Below are 22,389 nucleotides of genomic sequence, written 5' to 3'. Positions count from 1 at the left end.
CCCCCCCCCTCGCTATGCCCTTGGATTTATCATTGCGTATTATTATAATAAAGTTCAACTGTATTTAACAAAGTAATAATAAATGAAGATAATTTCAAAATTGAATAAGATTTTGTTGGGCTACTAAGCTATCAGAGACTAAAGTTTGCAATCAACATTTCCCATTCCTCAGCTGAGGAACCATTGATTATTGGTCGACATTATCAAGGAGTGTTTTCAGGTCTTGAGAGTAAGAACTTTGAGGCATCTGAAATCTCAGCCAATATTTATGCATTGGCTCAATTTAAAATGGAACTGCTTTGTTTCGATTGGTCACTGTTTGCTGGATGCAGTGGGCTGATGATGTTCACTGCCTGTTGGGAATGTTCCAATCGATCAGATGGAATGGAGTTACCAGATTGGCGGATTTCACCATTTCACTCTGTTTTCAAACAGAGAGGATGCAGGTTTTATGCTCCTCAATGCTAACTCCTGTGCTGCCACAAAGATGGGTTGAAAGAGATCTTGGCAACGGAGTAAGTCCGGTGGCAGAGTTTTGGTGTTCATTCATTCAGCTCTCTTGTTGAAGCAGTTTAGATGTTTGTGTATTTCTATTGCCTCTTCTGAAAATGAGGGAAGAAACAGTCTTTGCTCAACAGCAATTTTCGCCTTAAAAACTTTATTATATGATCATTGACGAGCACATGCTCTAAGTGAGTGACAGTGTGTTTATTTATCAATGCATTTGTTATGAATTTAAAAAAAAAATAGATGCTAAAGACTTCTCATCAATCTGTCCGGTTTGTGGTGAGAATATTGCACGAAAAAACATGAACCGAATTCGGTTTGAATGATTTAATGTGGTGATTTGAATGATTAATGTGGGAAAAAGTTAGGATTTTAGAGGGCCCAGTTATAACGGAGCCCCTTATTATCAAGTCACCTGTTTATGAAGAAGAGAGGGGGGAATCTCCATGAACAACGACAGTTTAGAAGGCGAATGGGTGGTTGTGGATGAGGTAGAGGAGGATAGTGATAGGGGTTTAATCATCTGTGATTCTATGGTTAGGGAACAGTGTGTAGGGATTTTCGGAATTTCGAGCGCTGTTGTCTTCCTGGGGGGAAGATTAGCAACATTCAAGACGTTTTTCATTGGCAAAAGCTCCCCGGCGAGTAATCCTGTGGGTGGGAATGAATCAGGTAGGAGCAGCTATTAGTGAGTCTGTCAGAGCACCGGGACTTACTATTATCAGCTTGGGAGGGGGTTCAGATGTGGTAGTGATTTGAGTTCTGCCAAGGGGTAGTAGGGGTATAGGAGTAGGATCCACCATTTCAATTTAGGTCTGAAGGACATTTGTTCCTCACTTAGGGTAACGTTCTTGGAGCTTCCTGCATTTACCAATAGGTGGCTTTGTTGGGATGGGATTCATCTGAATAGGAGTGGGGGGAGGGGTCTGGGAGGTTACGGTAGGCTTAGGTCAGGTTTTTTACTCCCAGACCAAGTAGACCGGAATACGGGTTAGTCAATGATAATAGCAACAGTATTGATGGGGAATTACCCACTTGACTTGGATAGCTTCTTGATCGACACTAAATCACAGGGCAAATTTAAATGTATGCTAATTAATGCCAGGAGTTTGAATAATAAGATTTTTTAGAAACTATGATAGATGTGGAAGGCCTGGATCTTATAGCCTTTACGGAATCTTGGGCAAACGCGATGGGGGATGAATCTTTCTTAGACATTTCAGGATATACTTTTCTGATGAGAAATAGATCTGATAGGAAAGTGGAGTGTTGATATACGTGAAATCATGTTTGAAGGCTACAGAGTGTAACGTACAGAGAAGTGATATTGAAACTATATGGGTTTAGCTTGAAAACAAAAGACATCATAAGCATATTGTGTTGGGGTTTGTTACAATCCACCGAATAGGGATCCAAACTATACATCTCTCCTCCTCTCAGCCAAATTTCACGATGAAATTTCCTACATGTGTAAGTGTAAGAGGGTTTGTAATACTACAGGATTTCAATTACCCGGGTATCAATTGGGAGAACCTTTCAGCTAGAGATCAATATGAAAGACTTTCTTAAGTTGATGCTCGATAGTTTTTTGTATGAGCACGTATTAGAAGCCACTACGTAGCTATTTTGGATTTAGTTCTTACTAGTTCCGAGGATCTTGTTGAACATGTTTTGGTGGAGGGACAGTTTTCTTCCAGTGATGATAATGTTGTCAGTTTTCACTGTAACTTTCCTTCGGGTAAGGTTGATAAAAAACTGGTTCCTTGTTTTCAGAGAATTAACTTTGATGTTTTGAGAGAGAGGTTAGCAGAAGTTTCCAAAGAACGGTTGGAATTAGTAGGGGTGGTAAGTCAATGGGAAGAATTTAGTACAAAGCTGTTCTCTGTTTTGAGTCAATATCATGACATCATACCTTTAGTTCGTAAAAAGCGTGTTTGTACATCATGCCCCATGGTTCACAGATAGCGTGTGTAACCTTTATCTTGAAAAGAAAAGAGCATTCAGAGTATAAAAGTGGATGAGGTGACTGATCATTGTTTACTGATAAAAGAAGAACGTTCAAGAAAGCGATAAGAGATAGTAAAAAGGAAGTTGAATCTAGGTTGGCAGATAACATTGGCTCTGACCCAAAATCATTTTTTAGATACATCAGTAATGGATGTAAGGGGACAGTTGGCCCCCCTCTCGATAGGAGGGTCTAGGGTAGATAGCAATGTAGGTATTTGTAGTGCTTTCAATGACTTTTTTTGTGCAGATTTTTAATACAGATAATGATATTCAATGTATGGGTGTTGCATGGGGTAATAAAATCCTCAACGATATTCAAGTGGAAGACATGGAGGTCCTAAATCTTCTAGAAAATGTATATACAAGCAAGGCACCAGGACCATATGATATCTCTCCCGGGGGTGCTCAGGGAATGTGCTAATTAATTGTTGGGGCCAGTCGCACAGATCTACAGGAGTAGTGTTGCTGAGGGTATCGTCCCAAGGGATTGGAAACTTCCTAATTTTGTTCCGATATTTAAAAAGGGTAGTAGAGAAGCTGTGTGCAATTATCGTCCAGTGAGTCTGACGAGCTCCCTCTTGAAAATTTTGGAAATTATTATCAAAAGGCAGTTGGTGAAGTGGATAGACGAGAATAATGTATTGTCGGATAATCAACATGGGTTCAGGAAGGGGAAGTCATGTGTGACTTCCTTCCTTTGCTTCTATGATCATGTGACGAAGGCTTTGGATAAGGGCAAAAATGTAGATGTTGTTTACCTTGATTTCCAGAAGGCATTCAATTGGGTCCAACATGGTAAACTCTTAAAGCATTTACACGAGATTGGGATTGAGGGGAAACTTGCTAAATTTAATAGAATTGTGGTTAAGAGATAGGTCACAGCGAGTTATGGCGAACGGGGAATTCTCTGGTTGGACAGGCATCACAAGTGGAGTTCCTCAAGGAAGTGTCCTTGGTACCATACATTTTTCACTTTTTATCGATAAACTCAATCAGGGTATCGATGGGATTGCTAGCAAATTCGCAAATGACATTAAGCTAATGGGGGTAATCAGGAATCAAAGCAATAGTGAATTGTTCCAGACCAACTTAAACAGGATTGGAGCATGGGCATATGAATGGAGCATGACGTTTATCGTTGACAAGTGCATGATCGCTCATTTTGGTTCGAACAATCCACGGTTCTCTTAGTTGAATGGTGTCACTATCTCGGATGCAACTAGGGTCACTGATTTGGGAATTCTCATTGATGAGTGGCTTAGGTTTTCTGAACATTGTTCGGTGGTGGGTCAAAAAAGCAAATAGAATACTTGGTTTCATTTTCAAAAAGGTCTCTTCGTGTTCTCCTAAAGTCATTCTTCTATTTTATCGAGGCTTAGTTCGTTCTGGACTGGAGTATGCTGTAAGGTTTTGGAGACCATACCTACAAAGGGACATAAACTTGTTTGAAGGGGTGCAGAGAAGAGCTACATGTGTCCTTATTGGCACACAGGGCTTGAGTTACGAAGAGACTTAATTTTCTGAATATGCTTACATTGGAAGAATGCAGGTGTCGGGAGATATGATCAAAGTGTTCAAAATTGTCAACGGGATGGATAGGATGGACCATGAATTACTAGTACATCCTCAATCGACTGCTTTTACAAGGGGACACCGGTATCGATCGATAAGGGAAAATTCTAGATTATGGTGTCACATGGAATTTTTCTCTAATCGGGTTGTTAATAAATAGAATTTACTACACCTGGGGGTAAGCTATTCCAACACAATTGACACATTTAAAATGAAATACAATAAACATGTTGGGGTAAATTGAGAAGTTATCCATACTTAGAATAAGACAACCATAAGTATTCTTTATGGGCATTGTATAATATTTTATCATGTATATATATTGTTTATAATTGCATTTTTAATTGGGTTGCTGTGTTTTTGAAGTGTATGACATCCATATTTGTTGTGGGCATCATTTTCTCAGTCACCTCATTGGACATTTTGCCTGTTGTGGCATTGTGTTTGTATTTGTATTTGATTTTTATGTAAATGATTCCTTAAACAACATAAACTCTTAAATGCTCTTGAAAAAACTGTAGATAATTGCAGTAAGTTCTCAGCTTAAACAAAGAACTTGTTAAGCTTCAAGTGAATCAAAAAATTCTTTTTCAATTGTTTACAAACAAGGGGAAAGATCCAAAAACAATACAAAATAAGGAAGCACAAGAATTGAGAAAGACGAACAAGGATAAATATGTCATGCAGTGTTTGAATCTGTTGAACACATAACATAAAATTCTTCCCTGAAGAAAATCATAATTGGTGATGAAAGAACTTTTCCAGGGTTTAGTTCATCCTGGATTGGAGTATGCCATTATGTTTTGGAGACCATACCTTCAGAGGGACATTGAATGAGTCGAGGTGGTGCAGGGAAGAGCCACGCATGTTCTTCATGGCACACAGGGCTTAAGCTATGAAGAGAGACTTGGTTTTTTGAATCTATTCACATTGGAAGAGTGCAGGTATCTGGGGATATGAAGGAAGTGTTTAAAATTTTCAACGGGATGGATAGGATGGACTATGAGTTATTAATACATCATCAATCAACTGCTTCGACAAGCAGATGCCAGTATTGTTTTCTCTCTGTAAGGGACAATTCCAGGTTGTGATGTCGCAGAGAGTTTTTCCCTAAAGGGTTGTTTCCTATGGGGGCTGTGAATTCTAAAACAATTGATACATTTAAAAAGAAGTATGATATACATAGTGGGATAAATAGAGAAGCTATCCATACTTAGATAAGGCAACCATAATCTCTTGTATAGGCATTGTATTATGTATTATAAAAATTTTTTTTGGTGATATATGCTTTTATATTGGGTATTTTGGTTGTATTTGATATCCATATTTTTTATGGGCATAATTTTTTCAGCCACCTCGTTGGGCATTTTGTCTGCTGTGGCATTTTAATTTGAAAGGTGGATATGTTACAACATTTCTAGATGCAAAACATTAGGTAGATTGTGGTGAAGCAACTGCATTAATACAGGAATGAAATATTTGTTCCAAAAAGGTTTTTTCTATGCCTTTTGAAGAATGCAAAAGATGTGCTCGAGTATAAGCAGTTGGAAGCGAGTCAGACTATTATTGTTGCTTATTATGAGCAATAATTGCTACTACTACTAAACCACACATGTACCTCGTCCATATTTCTTTGCGAAACCTCTAACGAATTGGTACATGCGGGAATGTGTATGCATGTGTAGTGAAACCTGGCGTAAAGTTTGTTTCTGTGTAATGCTTGTTATGTATAGTGCTGCCATCTGTCACCAGTTTTTCTAACTATGAGTGAAGTGTAATGATTGAATAATTAATCATTGTAGGCCTGTTACTCTCTGTGGCGAGACTTTTTAATGGGGAGATCAGCTCGCATTTGCGCCTCGAAGTTGGGAACCACAGGAAACCAACTTCAGCCAACCACCACCATGGCGACGGTGGGGCTTGAACCCGGATCCTCACGATGCGAGATCCGTCATTATGACCACTCGACCACCACAGCGGCAGCAATAATTGCTGCAACCAAACCATAAAATCAATTGGGGAACATCAATTTAATGGCAAAGGATTCTGTCCATTGAAGTTGCTTTGTGATATTGCTAGGCCACATGCTAAAAAATTGATGCTATCCAGGGGTTCTCAAACTTTTTCCACCCGTAGTGCCCTTTTTCTAATAAATGTTTATCCCTAGCTTCCCAGAGTAGTTTAACAAAAAATATCTTCAAAAAAATCTATATCAGGACCACTGCTCCTCAGCACCCCTGTTGGTGGCACACACTTTGAGAACCCCTGATCTAAGCAACATAATTAATGATGGGTAATTTTGCTGGTCTAAGTTTTAGACCAGCAAACATAGCTGTTTTAGACCATTAATTGTTCTTGGTGCATCACTTAGAGCTATCCATTTGAGGCTACAAGTTATTTTCAACTGCAATATCACTGCTATATAAAGCAAATACCAATTAATTAAAAATTTTCTGTGAATAGCAATATAGCGATTCTAACCCTTTTACTCCCACCAGAGCATATGTCCCCCATAGAAATTCTAAAATTGGTAGTGAAAGGGTTGAAGTATAAAATTTGTACTTGAACTTATACTTCATACATAAAAAATATGAAAACTTGGTTTTTTCATTGGCATAGAAACATAATTTTCTAAAAAGTACATTTTACTAACCTTATTTCCAGTTATCACAGGAGAAGGTAGAAACTTGTGCAATCCAACATCACGTTCCAGGAACTCAAAATTAGACTTTTTATCTAGTGCTACAAGAGTCATATCTTTAAAGTACCGCCTATAATGTAAATTCATAAAAAAAATAAAATAAACATGAAAAAAAAGCATCACAAAAAATTAATAAAAAAAACTATGATTACAGCTAATTTTAAGTTAAAATACAGTTAGGGCTCGAAATTGACATTTGAACTATAATACAAGAAAGCAGGAATACAACAAGTAACTGGACTTTAAAACTAGGGTCAAAAATGTTTGACCTAAACACATTCACTGACAAACCAATGTCAAGACTATGTAATGTCCAGCAACTGGTCAATTCCCGTGTAAAGTGGCCAGTGTCTGAAAATTATGGGGAACAGCCATATTTCATACTTGCCCATGTGGAAATTAGGCCCTGGCCCCTCACAAGGGTGGGGCTGACATTAATCTAGACCTGGGACAATTCACATAAATTTTTTTTTGCTTTTTCATGCTATAAATTAACTACAAAAGGGCCCATGAAAAATCTGACAGGGGTCCCTGCTCTGGGGTGTGGGGGCAATGGCCCGGGCTATAGCATACAATTAATCCAAAAGTTTAACCATATATTTATATATAGTGGGATCACATAACATGCCTGGAGGGTGTGGAAAAGCAATCTATAAAAAAAATTATGCTAGAAGACACTTTTCAGCACTACAAAAGGAACGTCTAAAACAACAAACACTAGACCACCACTGTGCCATCAACAAAGTTAGAACCTGAATCCTCACATTAAAAGTCCACCACAATGCCCACACCCCTGCACAGAAACAAACTACAACACTACTGGATCACAGGGACAATATGTAAAAGAATAATGAATAAAAATATGTGTATGTGTGTGCGCGCGAGAACCAACCATCGATATTAACTATTGTAAGAAAAACCTTCCAAATACTGCTTTTCTTTAATAAAATTTGACAAACTTTTGGAGTAGATGTATGTCATGTATCAAGTTGAACAAAATATTCAGTGGTTAATTTCAATCAAATGACAGAAAATATAGCCATCACAGAGATATGGCTTTGTACATTTTCATATAATATAAATTTCAAGGAATTTATGTATTTTATTCAGAGTAGTAACTGACAAAACAATTTCTAAAAGGACATGTAAGAAAGTAGTGTAAGTAAACTAATGTTTACCTTATCTCTATGCAGCATAACTTGATGGCTAAATCTTGATCAATATTTGTTTCAACTTTTAAATAGTCATTTTTAACCTGGAACATTTTGAAATTCTTTTTTAACATAATCAAAATATTTGAATTTGAAGTTAAAAACAGAAATAGAAAAATCAAATTATATTTTGAATACGAAACATAATCAGATCAAGACCAGCTAAAAGAACTTTTGTGGTATACAAGGAGTAAGAGTATCCTGTGCTATAAAAATATTAAATCAGTTTCAAAATTAAAAAAATATACAGGGTGCATACGTGGCATGACATTTTACTGGCGAACCATTGATCCTAAAGGCATATTTCCAATTATAAAAAGTATCAAAATAATGAGTAGTGCTCAGATATGTAATTTATATTGCAAGGGTTGCTCGCATAGTTATCCCTAGATAACTAAACATTCGTCTAATAGACAACTGATCCCTGCCAGTTTTGCGAATTTGAGATGTTCCCATTGCACTCACAGTACCGTCATAACTATAATACAAAGAGTTTTTCTACATATATATATTTATTTTATTTTGTAATTGAAATATTATACTACTTCTCTTAAGTTACGCTAATTTGTTTGAAATAAGGAAAATATACTTGTTTTTAATTCGTAGTCTACGAGTCGAATGATTAGTTACTGAGTAACACTGATTTAAGTTTAGTGCACTCTCAGATTCTACTTTTAACTTTCAAGTTCTTTGACAGCAAAAGGAAACAACTCAACGCCAGAATTCAAATCAAGACATTTATTCAATCACAAGAAAAGTAAACACTGTTATAAAATTTACTTAAGAATTTGCTAACGATATTAAAAATTTGGTATAAGAACATTTATATATATCACACAGACTTTTTTCACATATTGCACTTATTTGAACATGGTCTGGAACTTCGGCATGTGACTAGAGGAAAGTCACAGTTTCCACACGACTTCCAAAGTCCAGTTTTGAAGTGGCCGTCCTCTGAGTAGTAGACCCGAAAGAGACCGATTCACATTAGCCCCGAAGTGGTCGAAGTGCGCTGGGGACCGTATCATCACATTTCAAGAGGCACTGTCTAGAACTGGCACAACATCAGAACCAAGAAGAGAATCTAGCCGTGCAAGTGACGTAAGTCCATAGGTGAAACGATCAGACGTCAGCGCAGAGAGTGCCAAAGGGCTAGGATTGCAGGCGGTTGGGAATCAGGCTGTGATGAGGCAGATGTTGAGAACAGCGACAGTCAACCCATCCATTGTACGTGGCTGGCAATACCACCTGGACCAGGACCAGAAACTCTAGGTGTAGAGACCTTTCAGTCATCACCTAGCTAGCATTAGAAGAGCTAAGTCACCGCTCATATATGTGAAGTTACTATTAAAAAGAAATTTGGACCTGCTGAGACACAAATGCAAATTTAGAAAAACATCACAGAAAACGTTTCCAAACCTAAGGCTAGATGAAGTTTCGTTACATTTAATCTGATTAGTGAAAAACTAGCACCACTGTGCTACAACATCGGAGAACTGAACTCGTAAAATGAGTAAGGTGAAAAAGAATGCGAACGTTTGACAAACACAATCCGTATTTATACTAATCATGAAACAAATATTCTTGGTCCACTTGGACCACGGAAACACTTCGTCACAACAAGAAAACTATTATGTCACAACGTACACTTCGACATAATTTACATATATTTTCAGAATATTAGTGTAAACAATAAATGATCGTTTGGCAACATGTCAGGTGAACTGGCCAGGTTCACCCAACACGACCAACGACAATTGGGAAAGTTTACCAACGGAGATCCGCGGCCATCCGCCGGCAAACGAAATGCTTAAGTTAACAACATAAAACTTATGGTTAAACGTACAAAAGGAACACAACCTCCAATGAGAGTAGGTGACATCTCTCCCGGGAGGCACCAACAGATTAAGAGCTTATAAAAATAATATAGCTGAGAGATTAATTTAGATGGGACATTAGCAGCCCGACTTGCAGTCTCATCCTCGTCAAGCAACTGGAAGACTCCAGCCGAAAGACTAAGCAGACGAACTAGCCCATACCGGAATGCTAGCGAGACCTTCGGTGGTTTCCGGTAGCTACGCAGTCCCTGGGGTCTAAAGGTAAGCATTCTCTCTTGATATTAGGATTATTAAGAAACAACATGAGCCGGAGGCCATCATGTTACATTAATTATATAACATGATGTTATTATGATTTAATTATACATTAAAATAAAAAATTATTTTTTTATATGGGCACCCTGTGCCCAAAAACTCAATTAGAAAAATTTGTTGCCCTATCTTTTCTGATGCGAACAAAAAAAATTCCACATTTCTAAGTGCAATATTTGCTGAGATATTCAAATTCAAAAAATGGGGGAAATTTAGGGGAAAAAAAAGCTTTATACGCAGATAACCCATTTTGCCCACAGTTAATGCTGTTTTTTCCAAATTTTCTCCATTTCGCAAATATTGCACTTAGAAACATTCTTAGAATTTTTTTGTTGGCATCAGAAGAGAGGGCAACAGCTTTCTAATTGGGTTTGCGGGCACAGGGTGTCTATATAAAAAGTTAACATTTATTTTAATAACTATACAACCTCTTGCAAACATGAATGACATATCTGAGTACTGCACGTTATTTGGATACTTTTTCTAATTGAAAGTATGCCTCTCAGATCAATGTCGCCAGTAAAATGCCATGCCCCCTGCATATATTCATCATCTACATACATTATCTCATTTTTCAAGATAATTCCCTTGTTTCTCTAGACATTTTTGATATCTTATAAAAAGTTTTTTTTTTTATTTCAGCATTATCCGATTTTACAATCAAATTCATGGGTCTCTTTGTCCTCTAACTCCAATTATTAAGTTTTTTCCCTTCCATCTCTACTGGGTCCAAAAACAAAAGATCCACCTTTCTAAGTGCAATATTAGCTGAGATATTGTGCTGATTGAAAGTTCTCATTGCTCATAATACAAAATACATTTTATCTCACATTTAATTCATTTCCATCATTTAAAAAAAAAAAAAAAAAGAGACTTTTTTTGAATGTAGATCAAATTTTTAATATGTGACATTCATAAAAAGTGAAAAGAAAAGTGTAGAAATAAATGTATACAAATTTAGAAAAAATATACAAAATTAAAGATATTGAAACTTAATACAATGAACTGCCACACTGGAAAAATGAATTGTTCATAAGAGTCACAGTATTGCACAATAAAAATAGTAAGAAAAATTTGAAAACCAAATGATTCCTTCTGATAAATTTGTTATTCTTCACTGCTTTCTGAGTCCAATTATGTGCAAATAAAACCTATTTTGCTTCTACTGACTTCTTTAAATACAGCTTCTTTCCTCATACCATTGGCAAATGGAACAAACTCCCTGGCTCTATTGTTGAGTCCCCCATTATCACTAGTTATCACTAGTTTTTTGTCCAATATTAAGCAATATCTGTCACTTTCAATTGCTTCCTCTTGTATAAGCCCCAGGGCCAAAAATATTTTACAAATAAATAAACGCATACAATGCTAGAATACCAGATATTTGCACCTAGGATAAAGAGACATACAAGTTACATATGATTCCTGGAGCTATAGATCCAAAATTAGAAAAAACTAAATATACTCTGCATTATTATGCTAATTTTTTAAGCTTGTATTTGTTCAATACTACTCAGATAATGCAGTAGTTGTAATTTAGCATAACTTAAGGATCAACTCACTTGTTCATAAAAATATACAAAAGTAACTCTGTCTTTTTCATATAACTCTCTCAAATCACCAGGTATATATCTGATCCTCAGTTCAAACCTAAAACAATAAATCAATAATGTAATGCAGAAGTTCTTTTCACAATTTTATGAAATTATATTTTGTAGTCTACACTGCTCAAAACAATTAGAGGAGCAAGCAAAAAAGTGAAGAAAACCGTGCGAGACAGCCACGTATTGGCATACAATGGATAGTACACGCGTATCAATGCGCAATACAGAAAAAAGACGTAAAAAAATTTGGAATTAAGCTTTAATTCTTTGAAAATATGGAAAAAACATGAAAAGATGATTTAGGGCAACAATTTGGTTACATGTAAACGATAAAAAAAAGTACTGTTTAGACATGATGCATGAGTTTTAATAGGGCGTGTGGTCTCCTCGAACAGCTAAGACTGCTGCACACCTGTTTGCCATGGATGCGATGAGGTTATCGATCAGACTTTGGGGAATACTGTTCCACTCCTCAAGAAGAGCAATCTCTGCATGTCTTGGACAGTAACAGGCGGCCTTGGTCGCGCAGCAATGCGTCGTCCAGATTCAGGTCAGGAGAGCACGCTGGCCATTCCATACGCTGTATTGTTTCAGCTTCAAGCATGTTCTCCACCAGACGAGCTCTATGCGGTCGGGCATTATCATCCAGGAAAACAAAGGCATCTCCAATGGCTCCAGCATAAGGGATGACATGAGGTCGCAGTATCTCGTCTGCATACCTTCGAGTCGTCAAAGTGCCATTCCGAATGATATGCAGGTCCGTACGTCCGCCTATGCTGATTCCACCTCATACCATCCAACCAGCTCGTCTGTATTGTGACCTTTCACGAACGAATGCGGGGTTATTTCGAGTGCCCCTGTCCCTCCATACCAGAACACGTCGGGTGTCACACTCCAGACTGAATCGGGACTCGTCTGTAAACAGCACTTGGCTCCAATCATGTTGCTCCCAATCTCGATGTTCAGCAGCCCATCTTCTTCGGGCCACACGGTGGCGTGGGGTCAACGGAATGCAGACCATTGGCCTACGTGCATAGAGCCCTCCCTCATGAAGCCGATTGCGTACTGTTTGGCTGGACACCCTTCGTCCTGTTGCCAAGAGCAACCGTCTTTGCAGCTGCGTAGCATTCTCTGTTCTGTTTCGACGGGCTGTTAACCGTACATACCGGCCATCAGTTGCTGTAGTGGCGCGTGGCCGACCTTGCCCTGGTCGACGTCTAACATTTCCTGTTTCTTGGAATCGATTCCACAGCCTTGCAACAACACTTCTGGCGACTCCAATAGCGTCCGCGACACTACGTTGTGTTTGCCCGGATTCCAGTCTGCCTATAACACGCCATGCCATGGATTCCGGTAAATCACGTTGTTGAGACATCCTCAAGACACCTTGTCTCAAAAAACAATACTGCGCAATCGAATTTCACAGTTACGGCAGTAAAACAGACGTTTCTGCAACATCCCGATTTCTGCCCTTATCTCCTTTTTCTAGTTTTTGACGTCATGAACTTTGATTTGCATATGAAGTTTTCTTCTTCCGCTTCCTGCTAGGCTTTAAATTATGGATGATTCATTTTATGTTACTTATCGGTATACATCTTTGCGTAATTCTGTTAAAACCATGTGCTCCCGTAATTGTTTCGAGCAGTGTACTTGTAAACGTAAATTGCAGTGAGAAAATCTCGAACATTGAATAACAGGATCAAGGTGCTTTATTTCCCTTATATTGAAAAATATTAATAAAAGAAACTGGGTATTTCACGGTTTTTTTTTAAATCGCCAATTCATAAATCGAATAAATCTAATATTTAAAGCAATTTTGAATAATTGCTTGATTTTTTCTTTAACTTCATGTGTGACATAATAATCACAAGTAAATGAGAAATGTTAAAGCTCACACTTATTTGAACAAGTGAGATGAAATTGTTTGTTCCTTTAGTGAAGAGACTGGTTGGTAAAACAGAGATTCAGAGTTTTTTTTTCAAAAAATTTATAAAGGGAGAGAGGTATGTAAAGACTTCTAGACAGGAATATTTTTTCTCATGGAAAAAGTAAGTTACTTGTGAAGAAATGTTAACAGTATAGACAGACTTATTGTACATAGATTGGAATGTGCTACAGGATTTGAAGAAGTGGGCAATAGAATACACAACTCACAGGAATAATGGGTCTCAGCTGGGGAACAAGATATGTTTATTCTTTTGTTCATCTAATGTTCCTCTTTTACAGAAAAAAAAGGTGATTAGATTAGAACAATTTCTAAAACTACTGCAAATATTTTCCAAAATATTTTAAATTACTGAATTAATGAACACCAGTTGCGTACGTGACAATGTTGTTATTATTATTTTATTAAACTAAGCACAACACATAAAACATACAACCAAAACAACTGAGAAAGACGAAATAAATAAAAACAAAAAATGACATTACAATGACACAGACACTCTGTGACCCGAAGGGAATACAAGTTCTTCCAGTGGGTCAATATAAATTAGATTAAAGATTTAATTGGATTATGCAACAGCCTTGTTAATGTACTAATTGGCTAAATATTTTGTAAAGTCATATATATATATTTTTTTAGCTGAACAAAGAAAACACGTGTGTGTGTAAATACAAACAAAAAATTGCTCAGTTGGCATACACCGAATTCATGTATGGGCATATAATCACATGTATTTTCAGTTGATTAACAGGAATAGTTATATTTTTGAATTTTTTTAGAATGGTTTATTTTGTGTTGTTTTATGATCTATTATTGTTGCAGTATGGATTCTAGACTAGTGTTTATTAAGAATATAAATATAGTGTGATTGGATCTTGTGTTATTATTTGCATGATTAATTGCATGGTATAGGTTAATTATTTTTCGGGTGGTATATCTATAACTCTTTTAGAATAATGTTTTGTTTTCAGCACTTGATATATGTTATTCAATCTGGACGAGGTTCTATTTTTCTTTTGTTTCTAGGCATTTATTTTTTAAGAATGAAAATTTTATTAGTCTATAAATACAGTTTTGTCTTATAGTTAGTGACATTCTGTTGCATAATTGTTTGCAATTCAGGATCTTGTTTTATTATATATTATCTAGTTTTTGCACATTTGTTTGATAAGCACCTCCCCAAGCAGTGATTCCATGTTACTATTGAGTATATATTCCAAGCATAAAATAAATCTTTTAGAAAGTTATTGTCGATTGTGTTTTTTACTCTATATAAAATGGTGGCACATATGTTCTTAATTTTATTATTATTATTTCACATTGCGAGTTCTATTTTAGGTCATCCTGTATTATTATTCCTAGGTAGTTGTATTCATGAACTCTTTCGATTTCATAGCAGTTACAATGTGAAATATATTGGCATAAACAGTGATCGTGGATTTTGATTTTTATGTTAGTTAAATTATTTATATTTCTTGTTTAAGCATATGTATTTTGTTTTTAGTATATTTAGTTTAAGTTTATTTTTCTTAAGCCAGATGTTGATTTTGAATAGGTTCTCTTCGACTTTTTTTTAATAAATTTGTAATTTCGATATCTTCAACATACAGTATTGTGTCATCAATGAAAGAAATTAATTTACCATTTATATTCAGTTTCAATATGTCATTTATATAAACAAGAAACAAAACTGATGTACTCCTTTTTTAACTTCTAGAAATGTATCGATTTCTTCACGTATTTTAACTGCTTGTTTTCTATTGAAGTATTACCTTGTATACCAGCTAATGACAATTTCTCTGTTAGTAACATTAGATCCACAGTCAAAAGCTCTTTTTAAATCCAGGAAAACTGTTATTGAATATTTATTATAGTTGAACACACCCGGTGTTCAAATAATTACTTAGTTCTAAAATGGCCATTTTTGTATTTTTACTTATTTGAAACCCATATTGGTTAGGTGTTACATAGTTCTGATAATTTAAGAAACTTATGAGCTGCTTTTCATACACTTTTCTATTACTTTTGAAAAAAATGGGAAGAATTGATATAGGTCTGTGGTTTAATAAGTTGTCTCTCCTGTTTTATAAATGGGATGCACAATGGCATATTTTAACTCACTATAAAAGAATCCATTTAGTATAGATGAGTTAATTAGGTTTTTTATTATATCTGTGAGAATGGGTGATTATTTTCAACATCTTAGGGGTTATTTTATCGTATCCACTTGCTTTGTTAATCTTTCATTTTATGATCTCATCATTAATTTTGAAAAAATACATAGAGTTTTTAGAGTTATTGTATGCTCCTCCTTACAATTACACTTTGTACCTAATTCCATTTTTTTTATGTTTCTTGCTATAAAGTCCTCATTGATTTTTTTTGCTAGATGTTTATTGCGGTCAAAAATTGGAAAATAATGTGCTGTCAAAAAATGTGCTTTACATTTTTATTTAGAACATTGTGATTTATACATTTCCATTGTTGTTTCTTGTTATTTCCACAATAGCCTAAATGTATCCCTAATGTGCTCTCGTTTCATTTTTTTAATGTACATTTTCAGATCTTTATATTTCTTGTACTTCAATTTGTATGAAACAATATATTTGGGTGTTTTTTCATATTTTTTTGTACAATCTTTCTTTGTAATTTATTCTATTTACTATTTCTTTAGTGATCCAATTGTTTTTGCTTTTTTTGGGTTTCTTTTTAACTTGTTTTGTCCAGAGATTAGAATTTGGTTATAATATCCAAGAATCATTTGTATTTATTTTTTAGACATCTTTCCTCTAGGACACTAACCAAATTTATATTTGCAATAAAATCTTCAAATTTATTATAATTTATTACATTTAAATGTTTGTCTTGATCATTTTCTTCTCCTGGTTTCTTTCGTAAAAAAATTATAAATTCTATTACTGGATAATGGAGTTTTGCATACCAGAAATTTTTGTGTTGTGTTTATTTGTGTTCTGCAAAAAACATGATCTAAACATGTTTGAGATTCATTAATTTCTCTTGTATTGCTATTATGAAGGGTTACAAATCCATTTATTGCCATTATATCAAGGTATTTTGAAGTTTCGTTATCTAGGCTATGTAAGTTTATGTTAACATCTCCAACTATTAATGTATTGTTTTTTAATTTTTATGTTTGATTCTAGTTCTTCATTAAAAAATATATTATAAGAATGTGAGCAGTATAATAATAATATATCAGTACCATATATAATCTGGGAGTCCAATACATAATTCTTCAGCTGAGACAAATTTTGAATGGGTTTTCTTTACAGATTTGGTTTTGCTATTGATATACATTCTTACTCCCCCCCTGATCTATTATAAGTTCTACAGTTCACATAATAATGGTAGTCATTTAAGCCTGCAATATAGTAGTTGAATATTTCATCATCTTCAATCCACATTTCCATTAAACATATAATATCTATTGGTTCATTTATTGTTCTTAAAAATATTAATAAATTGTAAAAATTTGCCCTAATGTTCAATACAAGAAATGTTAATTATTTATCTGTTTTTCCATATTGATTGATGAATTTCTTGGCTTTGCTGATTTCCTCCAGAGATTGTTGATCTTGATTCTCGAAGAAGTCCTCAGGAATTATTGGCATTTGCTTCTAACTTATTTAATTGTTCTTCATTTAGTATTTGAATTACTTTTGTGTTATTTTCTCTCTCCCTTTCTCCAGAGAAAAATCTTTCCTTCCTTCACCCAGGCAAACCTTCCTTTACCCAGAGGAATTGGGTAACATGTCAATTAAAGTAGCATAACTTAACCCTTCAACCGGTTTTCAAAATTTTCCTGATCGTCATTATAATTGCCACATTTGGAATTGTGAAACATTCACAAATTGCCACCTATTTTCAAGAAGAATTGTTTTCCAATTGCGAGATAACTGTTTTTTCCCAACAAGAAAATTTACTTTGCCCATTGCTTTTATATATATATTTCCCTCACTATGATACAAGAACACTTGCCATGATGTGTGTGGCTTTCTAAAAAGAGAAATACTTTTTTCGGAAAAAATATTTTTTTTTGTATTATTTATATTGAGGTATATTTCTTTACAGTGCTGAAAGAAAGGTGGGGAAGGAAGGAACAGTCTCTTTTTCTCGCTCCTTCTCTTATCTAACTTTGAACAAGAGCTGACATCAAACACTGACAGTTGATTGGTTGGAGGGAAAGACGGAAAACATGTTTTACTGCAAAAACAACTTCAACACGTTTTTAGAACCCCAGATATTTCGGGGTGGCCGAAATAAAGCACATCAAGTTTGACAAGATATCTCAGGATTGCCTCTGAAAGGACAATTTTTAAGTGGGGCCTTCACGTGGTTGTTTCCGATTCGCATTATAACTGCCACATTAGAAATAAAAGCATGTTAAGAACCCGAGATATTTCAGGGTGACCAAAATAAAGCAGATCAAGTTTGATGAGATATCTCAGAATTTCCCATTAAGGGTTAAAGGAAATTTGTATTTTGTAGTGGTAGGTTGACAGATCATATTGGTAACAAACAATAGTTTGTAACCATTGTTCTGATTCACCAGTGAAGTGAGATTTTGCTATAATTTGTTCCCAAGTGGTTTTTGTTTGTGGCAACTTGTGTTCAACACATAGCAATATTACTGCAAACACAGAAAAATTATTGCGTGATGATTTCATGGATGAAAAGTGAATTTATTTTTTTAATGTGGAAATGAAAATCCCTTTTCAATATGTTCAATAGCAAGGATACATGTATGTACAGTTTCGCTGCTTGATTTTATGAACTGATACGTTTTTACAACCTAGCCATCTATTTTATCATACACCAAGTCCAGTCATATCACACAATGCCCAACAAATGGAGTTGAGTGAGAAATGAAGGCACCATCTATCGGTGGTTGCTCCAGGTTTGGTAGATAAATAACTTGCTTTTGATGTTCTTCTCCCGGATGTGGACCCTAACAGTAACCTTCATGGTGGAAGACAAGCATTTTACCACTACACCACTCAGGAGCTTAACCTAGTCATCTGGCCTAAATAATATGCCATTTCTTTGACTGTCTTTTCCCTATGTTATGAATTGTGAGCTGATCTGAAAATCACTTGCTGCAAAACAACACACTATAACATTAGCATTGATTTTAAACAATGCCATTTGATTTTCAAAGAAAATAGGTTATTTCCAGTAGAAAAATCATTTGCATTCATACAACAAGTATTAAAAGCATAGGAAAAAAATGTATGCTATAAAAAAAGTAATTTTTTGCAATTTCTCATACATGTATGGTTATTTTTCTCATGATATTAAATGTCATTTTAATTGTTCATATTGAAAATCTACCAGAATTTAGCCTGCTAGTGCTTTGCATAGACAAGCATGGAGATTAATTTGAAGAAATTATAAAATCAATTGGTTAATCTCACCCTTTTATTTTATGAACTAGTATCATGCACAATAAAATCAAAAGCCCTTTGGTTATTTTGAATCAGGATATTCTTAATCGCAGGATAAATTTTAAATTTCATTTCATTCATTGCTGAGTGAAGGTAAAAAAATTCATTTGTTATAGGCACAAAAATTATACTTATATTTGGAAAGTTTAAATTCCTTATTGGAAATCAAGATAAGTTAAGAATGAGGAATAAAGTTTTGAGTTTTTTTTTAAAACCCTAAAAAATTGAATTAAATAAAAAACCTTAATACTCTCATTAGACCTTGTAACTCTCAAAACTGATTATTAATCACAAAATATTAGGACATATTACTAGAAAGTTTGAAACAAAGTTCTGCAAACACAGTCAAAAATAAGTCAAGAATTATAGGTATTTGATTACTTTTATATTTGTTGCTTTTGAATCTCAAGTTTTGGACTCTCAACCAATTATAATTTATATTGTTTTTACTGGCATTGTTTTATATGTAAAGTAAAATATTTGAGTAGTAAAAAACACAATTGATGTTTTGAAATTTTTTTACACACACTATTAACTTATAATACTTCACAAAAGAATTTGATCAAATCAAGAGAGCCTGCAAATTCCTACAAGCAAGCATTCTACAGGGACTTTGAGGAAACAGGTGTTTTCCACCTTTTACAACAGTGACAGAATATTTAATTGACACAGTAAACATCAACTAAAATTTAACGAGAACTGCACATGTTATATTTTGTGTCTTTAACTATTTTATCGACATAGAAAAGTTATAATTTATCATTTTTACCTCCATTCATCTTCTGGGTGATAAGAATATTTCTCAAAAACTTGAAACATTGGCATTGCAGAATGAAGCCAATGAACTTCTTCAGATACAGTGTGAAACAACCGCATTCCATATGCAGAATCAAACACCCGTGGACTATCAGCTAATTTATTTGAAACTACATTGATAATGTCCTGAAAGACAATAACATATTATTTCACATACAAAATATTGTACAATATATCATAGAAATATATTTCCATTTCTTTTTTTATGTATCAAAGATACATATAGTGTAAATGTTAAGCAATGGATGATGATTATTGCATGGTGAAACTGGAAAAGCACAAATTGAATACAAATATAAAAGCAACAACAGGCAAATTGCCTAACAAGGTGGCCAAAAAAAATTATGCCCATAAAAAATATGGATGTCAAATAAATACAAAAGCATATATCACCCAAAAACAAATTAATAATTAATAATATATAATACACTGTCAAGAATAATAAAAAAATTGTCTTATCTAAATATGGATAGCTTCTTGATTTATCCCACTATGTCTATTGCACTTTTTAAACGTATCAATTGTGATAGAATTCATGACCACTGGAGGTATAAACTATTCCATTTATTAACTGAACTGCCTGCGACACCACAACCTGGAATTTTGTCCCTTATTAAATGATACTGGTGTCCACTTGTCAAAGCAGCTGATTGGTGATGTATTAATAACTAATTGTCTATCCTATCCATCCCCTTGAAAATTTTAAACACTTCGATCATGTCCCCACCAACACCTGCATTTCTCCAATGTAAACATAGCCAAGAGATCAAGTTGTTCTTCATAGCTCAAGCCTTGTTCGCCAACAAGAGCTCTTCTTTGCACCCCCTCAACCAACTCTATATCCCTCTGTAGGAATGGTCTCCAAAACCTTACAGCATACTCCAATGCAGGATGAACTAAGCCTCAGAAAAGCGGAAGAATGACTTTTTAGGAGAATGCAAAGAGACCTTTTTAAGACTGAACCTGAGCATTCTATTCAATTTTCATTGCTGAACAATGTTCAGAAAAAACTAAGCCGCTCATTAATAAGAATACCCAGATCGGTGATCCTAGTTGCATCTCAGGGATAGTAATATCATTCAACTCGTAAGTGAAACATGGGTTGTTCAAACCAAAATGAGTGACCATACACTTAACAACACTGAAGATCATGCTCCATTCATTTGCCCATGCTCCAATCCTGTTTAAGTTGGTCTGGAACAACTCCCTATCACTTTGATTCCTGACTACCCCATTAGCTTCATGTCATCTGCAAATTTTCTAACAATCCCATTGATACCCTGATCGAGTTTATCGATAAAAAGAGAAAAAGTATGGGGTGAAGGACACTTCCTTAAGGAACTCCACTTGTGATGCTTGTCCAATCAGAAAATTCCTTGTTCACCATAACCTGTTATACCTATGCATATAGAAACATCCTCTCCACTTGTCAATACAAGATTCATAGAAAGACTGGTTATTTGTGGAGATGAAGATTACAAGGAAGAAAATTCATCACTGCCCCCACGGGGGCATGAACCCCAGTCTCTCGCTTGCCGGACGAGTGCTCTACCATCTAAGCTATGGAAGCATATAGAATATTTCAACCTTGGAGCGTATATATATGTCGAAAGGCACCGTACATGGACGGCGTCAACAATCAACTAATAGCTCGTGAATGACAAAGGTCAACCAGATGGCCATATGCATATAGAAACGTCCTCTCCACTTGTCAATAGAAGATTCATCGAAAGACTGGTTATTTGTGGAGATGAAGAAAGTGGACAAGGAAGAAAATTCATCACTGCCCCCACGGGGGCTTACTTACTCGGCAAGCGAGAGACTGGGGTTCGTGCCCCGTGGGGGCAGTGATGAATTTTCTTCCTTGTAATCTTCACCTTCACAAATAACCAGTCTTTAGATGAATCTTGTACCTATCTCTTAACCACAATTCTATCAAATTCAAAAATTTGCCCCTCCCCCCGCTCAATCTCATGTAAAAAAGCTTCAAGAATTTATCATGTTGGACTTATGGAAATCAAAATAAACAATGTCAACGTTTTTGCTTTTTTCCCAAAAACTTTGTCACATGATCATAGAAGCCATGCAGACTTCCCCTTCCTGCTGGTTTTCAGACAATACATTATTCTCATCTATCCACTTCACCAACTGCCTTTTGATAATAATTTCCAAAATTTTCGAGAGGGAGCTCGTCAAACTCACTGGATGATAATTTGACACTGTTTCTCTACTACCCTTTTTAAATATTGGAACCATATTAGCAAGCTTCCAATACCCCGAGATGACATCCTCAGCAACGCTACTTATGTATACCTGTGCAGCTGGCCCCAACAGTTCATTCGCACATTCCCTAATGACCCTAGGATACATATTATTTGGTCCTGGTGCTTTGCTTGCACATATATTTTTTA

At 35.3% G+C, this 22,389-nt stretch overlaps 1 protein-coding gene across 2 annotated transcripts in view; it reads right to left on the bottom strand.

Annotated features, from left to right (window-relative positions):
• LOC149085030 (focal adhesion kinase 1-like) overlaps positions 1-22,389 on the bottom strand; it is a 174,747-nt gene that overhangs the window by 77,819 nt on the left and 74,539 nt on the right. For both annotated transcript variants that reach the window (XM_089232792.1, XM_089232791.1), the window contains exons 3-6: positions 19,932-20,104; positions 11,711-11,798; positions 7,966-8,042; positions 6,740-6,857 (exon numbers count right to left, since the gene is read on the bottom strand). In XM_089232792.1, coding sequence (XP_089088918.1) covers positions 6,740-6,857; positions 7,966-8,042; positions 11,711-11,798; positions 19,932-20,104 — 456 coding nt within the window. The remainder of the gene's footprint in view (positions 1-6,739; positions 6,858-7,965; positions 8,043-11,710; positions 11,799-19,931; positions 20,105-22,389) is intronic.

The sequence above is a fragment of the Pholcus phalangioides genome, unplaced genomic scaffold, assembly GCF_987345545.1.
Source record: "Pholcus phalangioides strain wild (caught in Gottingen) unplaced genomic scaffold, Ppha-v1.0 ptg000007l_1, whole genome shotgun sequence".
In the NCBI taxonomy this organism is placed as follows: Eukaryota; Metazoa; Arthropoda; class Arachnida; order Araneae; family Pholcidae; genus Pholcus; species Pholcus phalangioides.
The sequence above is the reverse complement of the archived record's forward strand: the minus strand, read 5'-3'. Positions and strand labels throughout refer to the sequence as shown.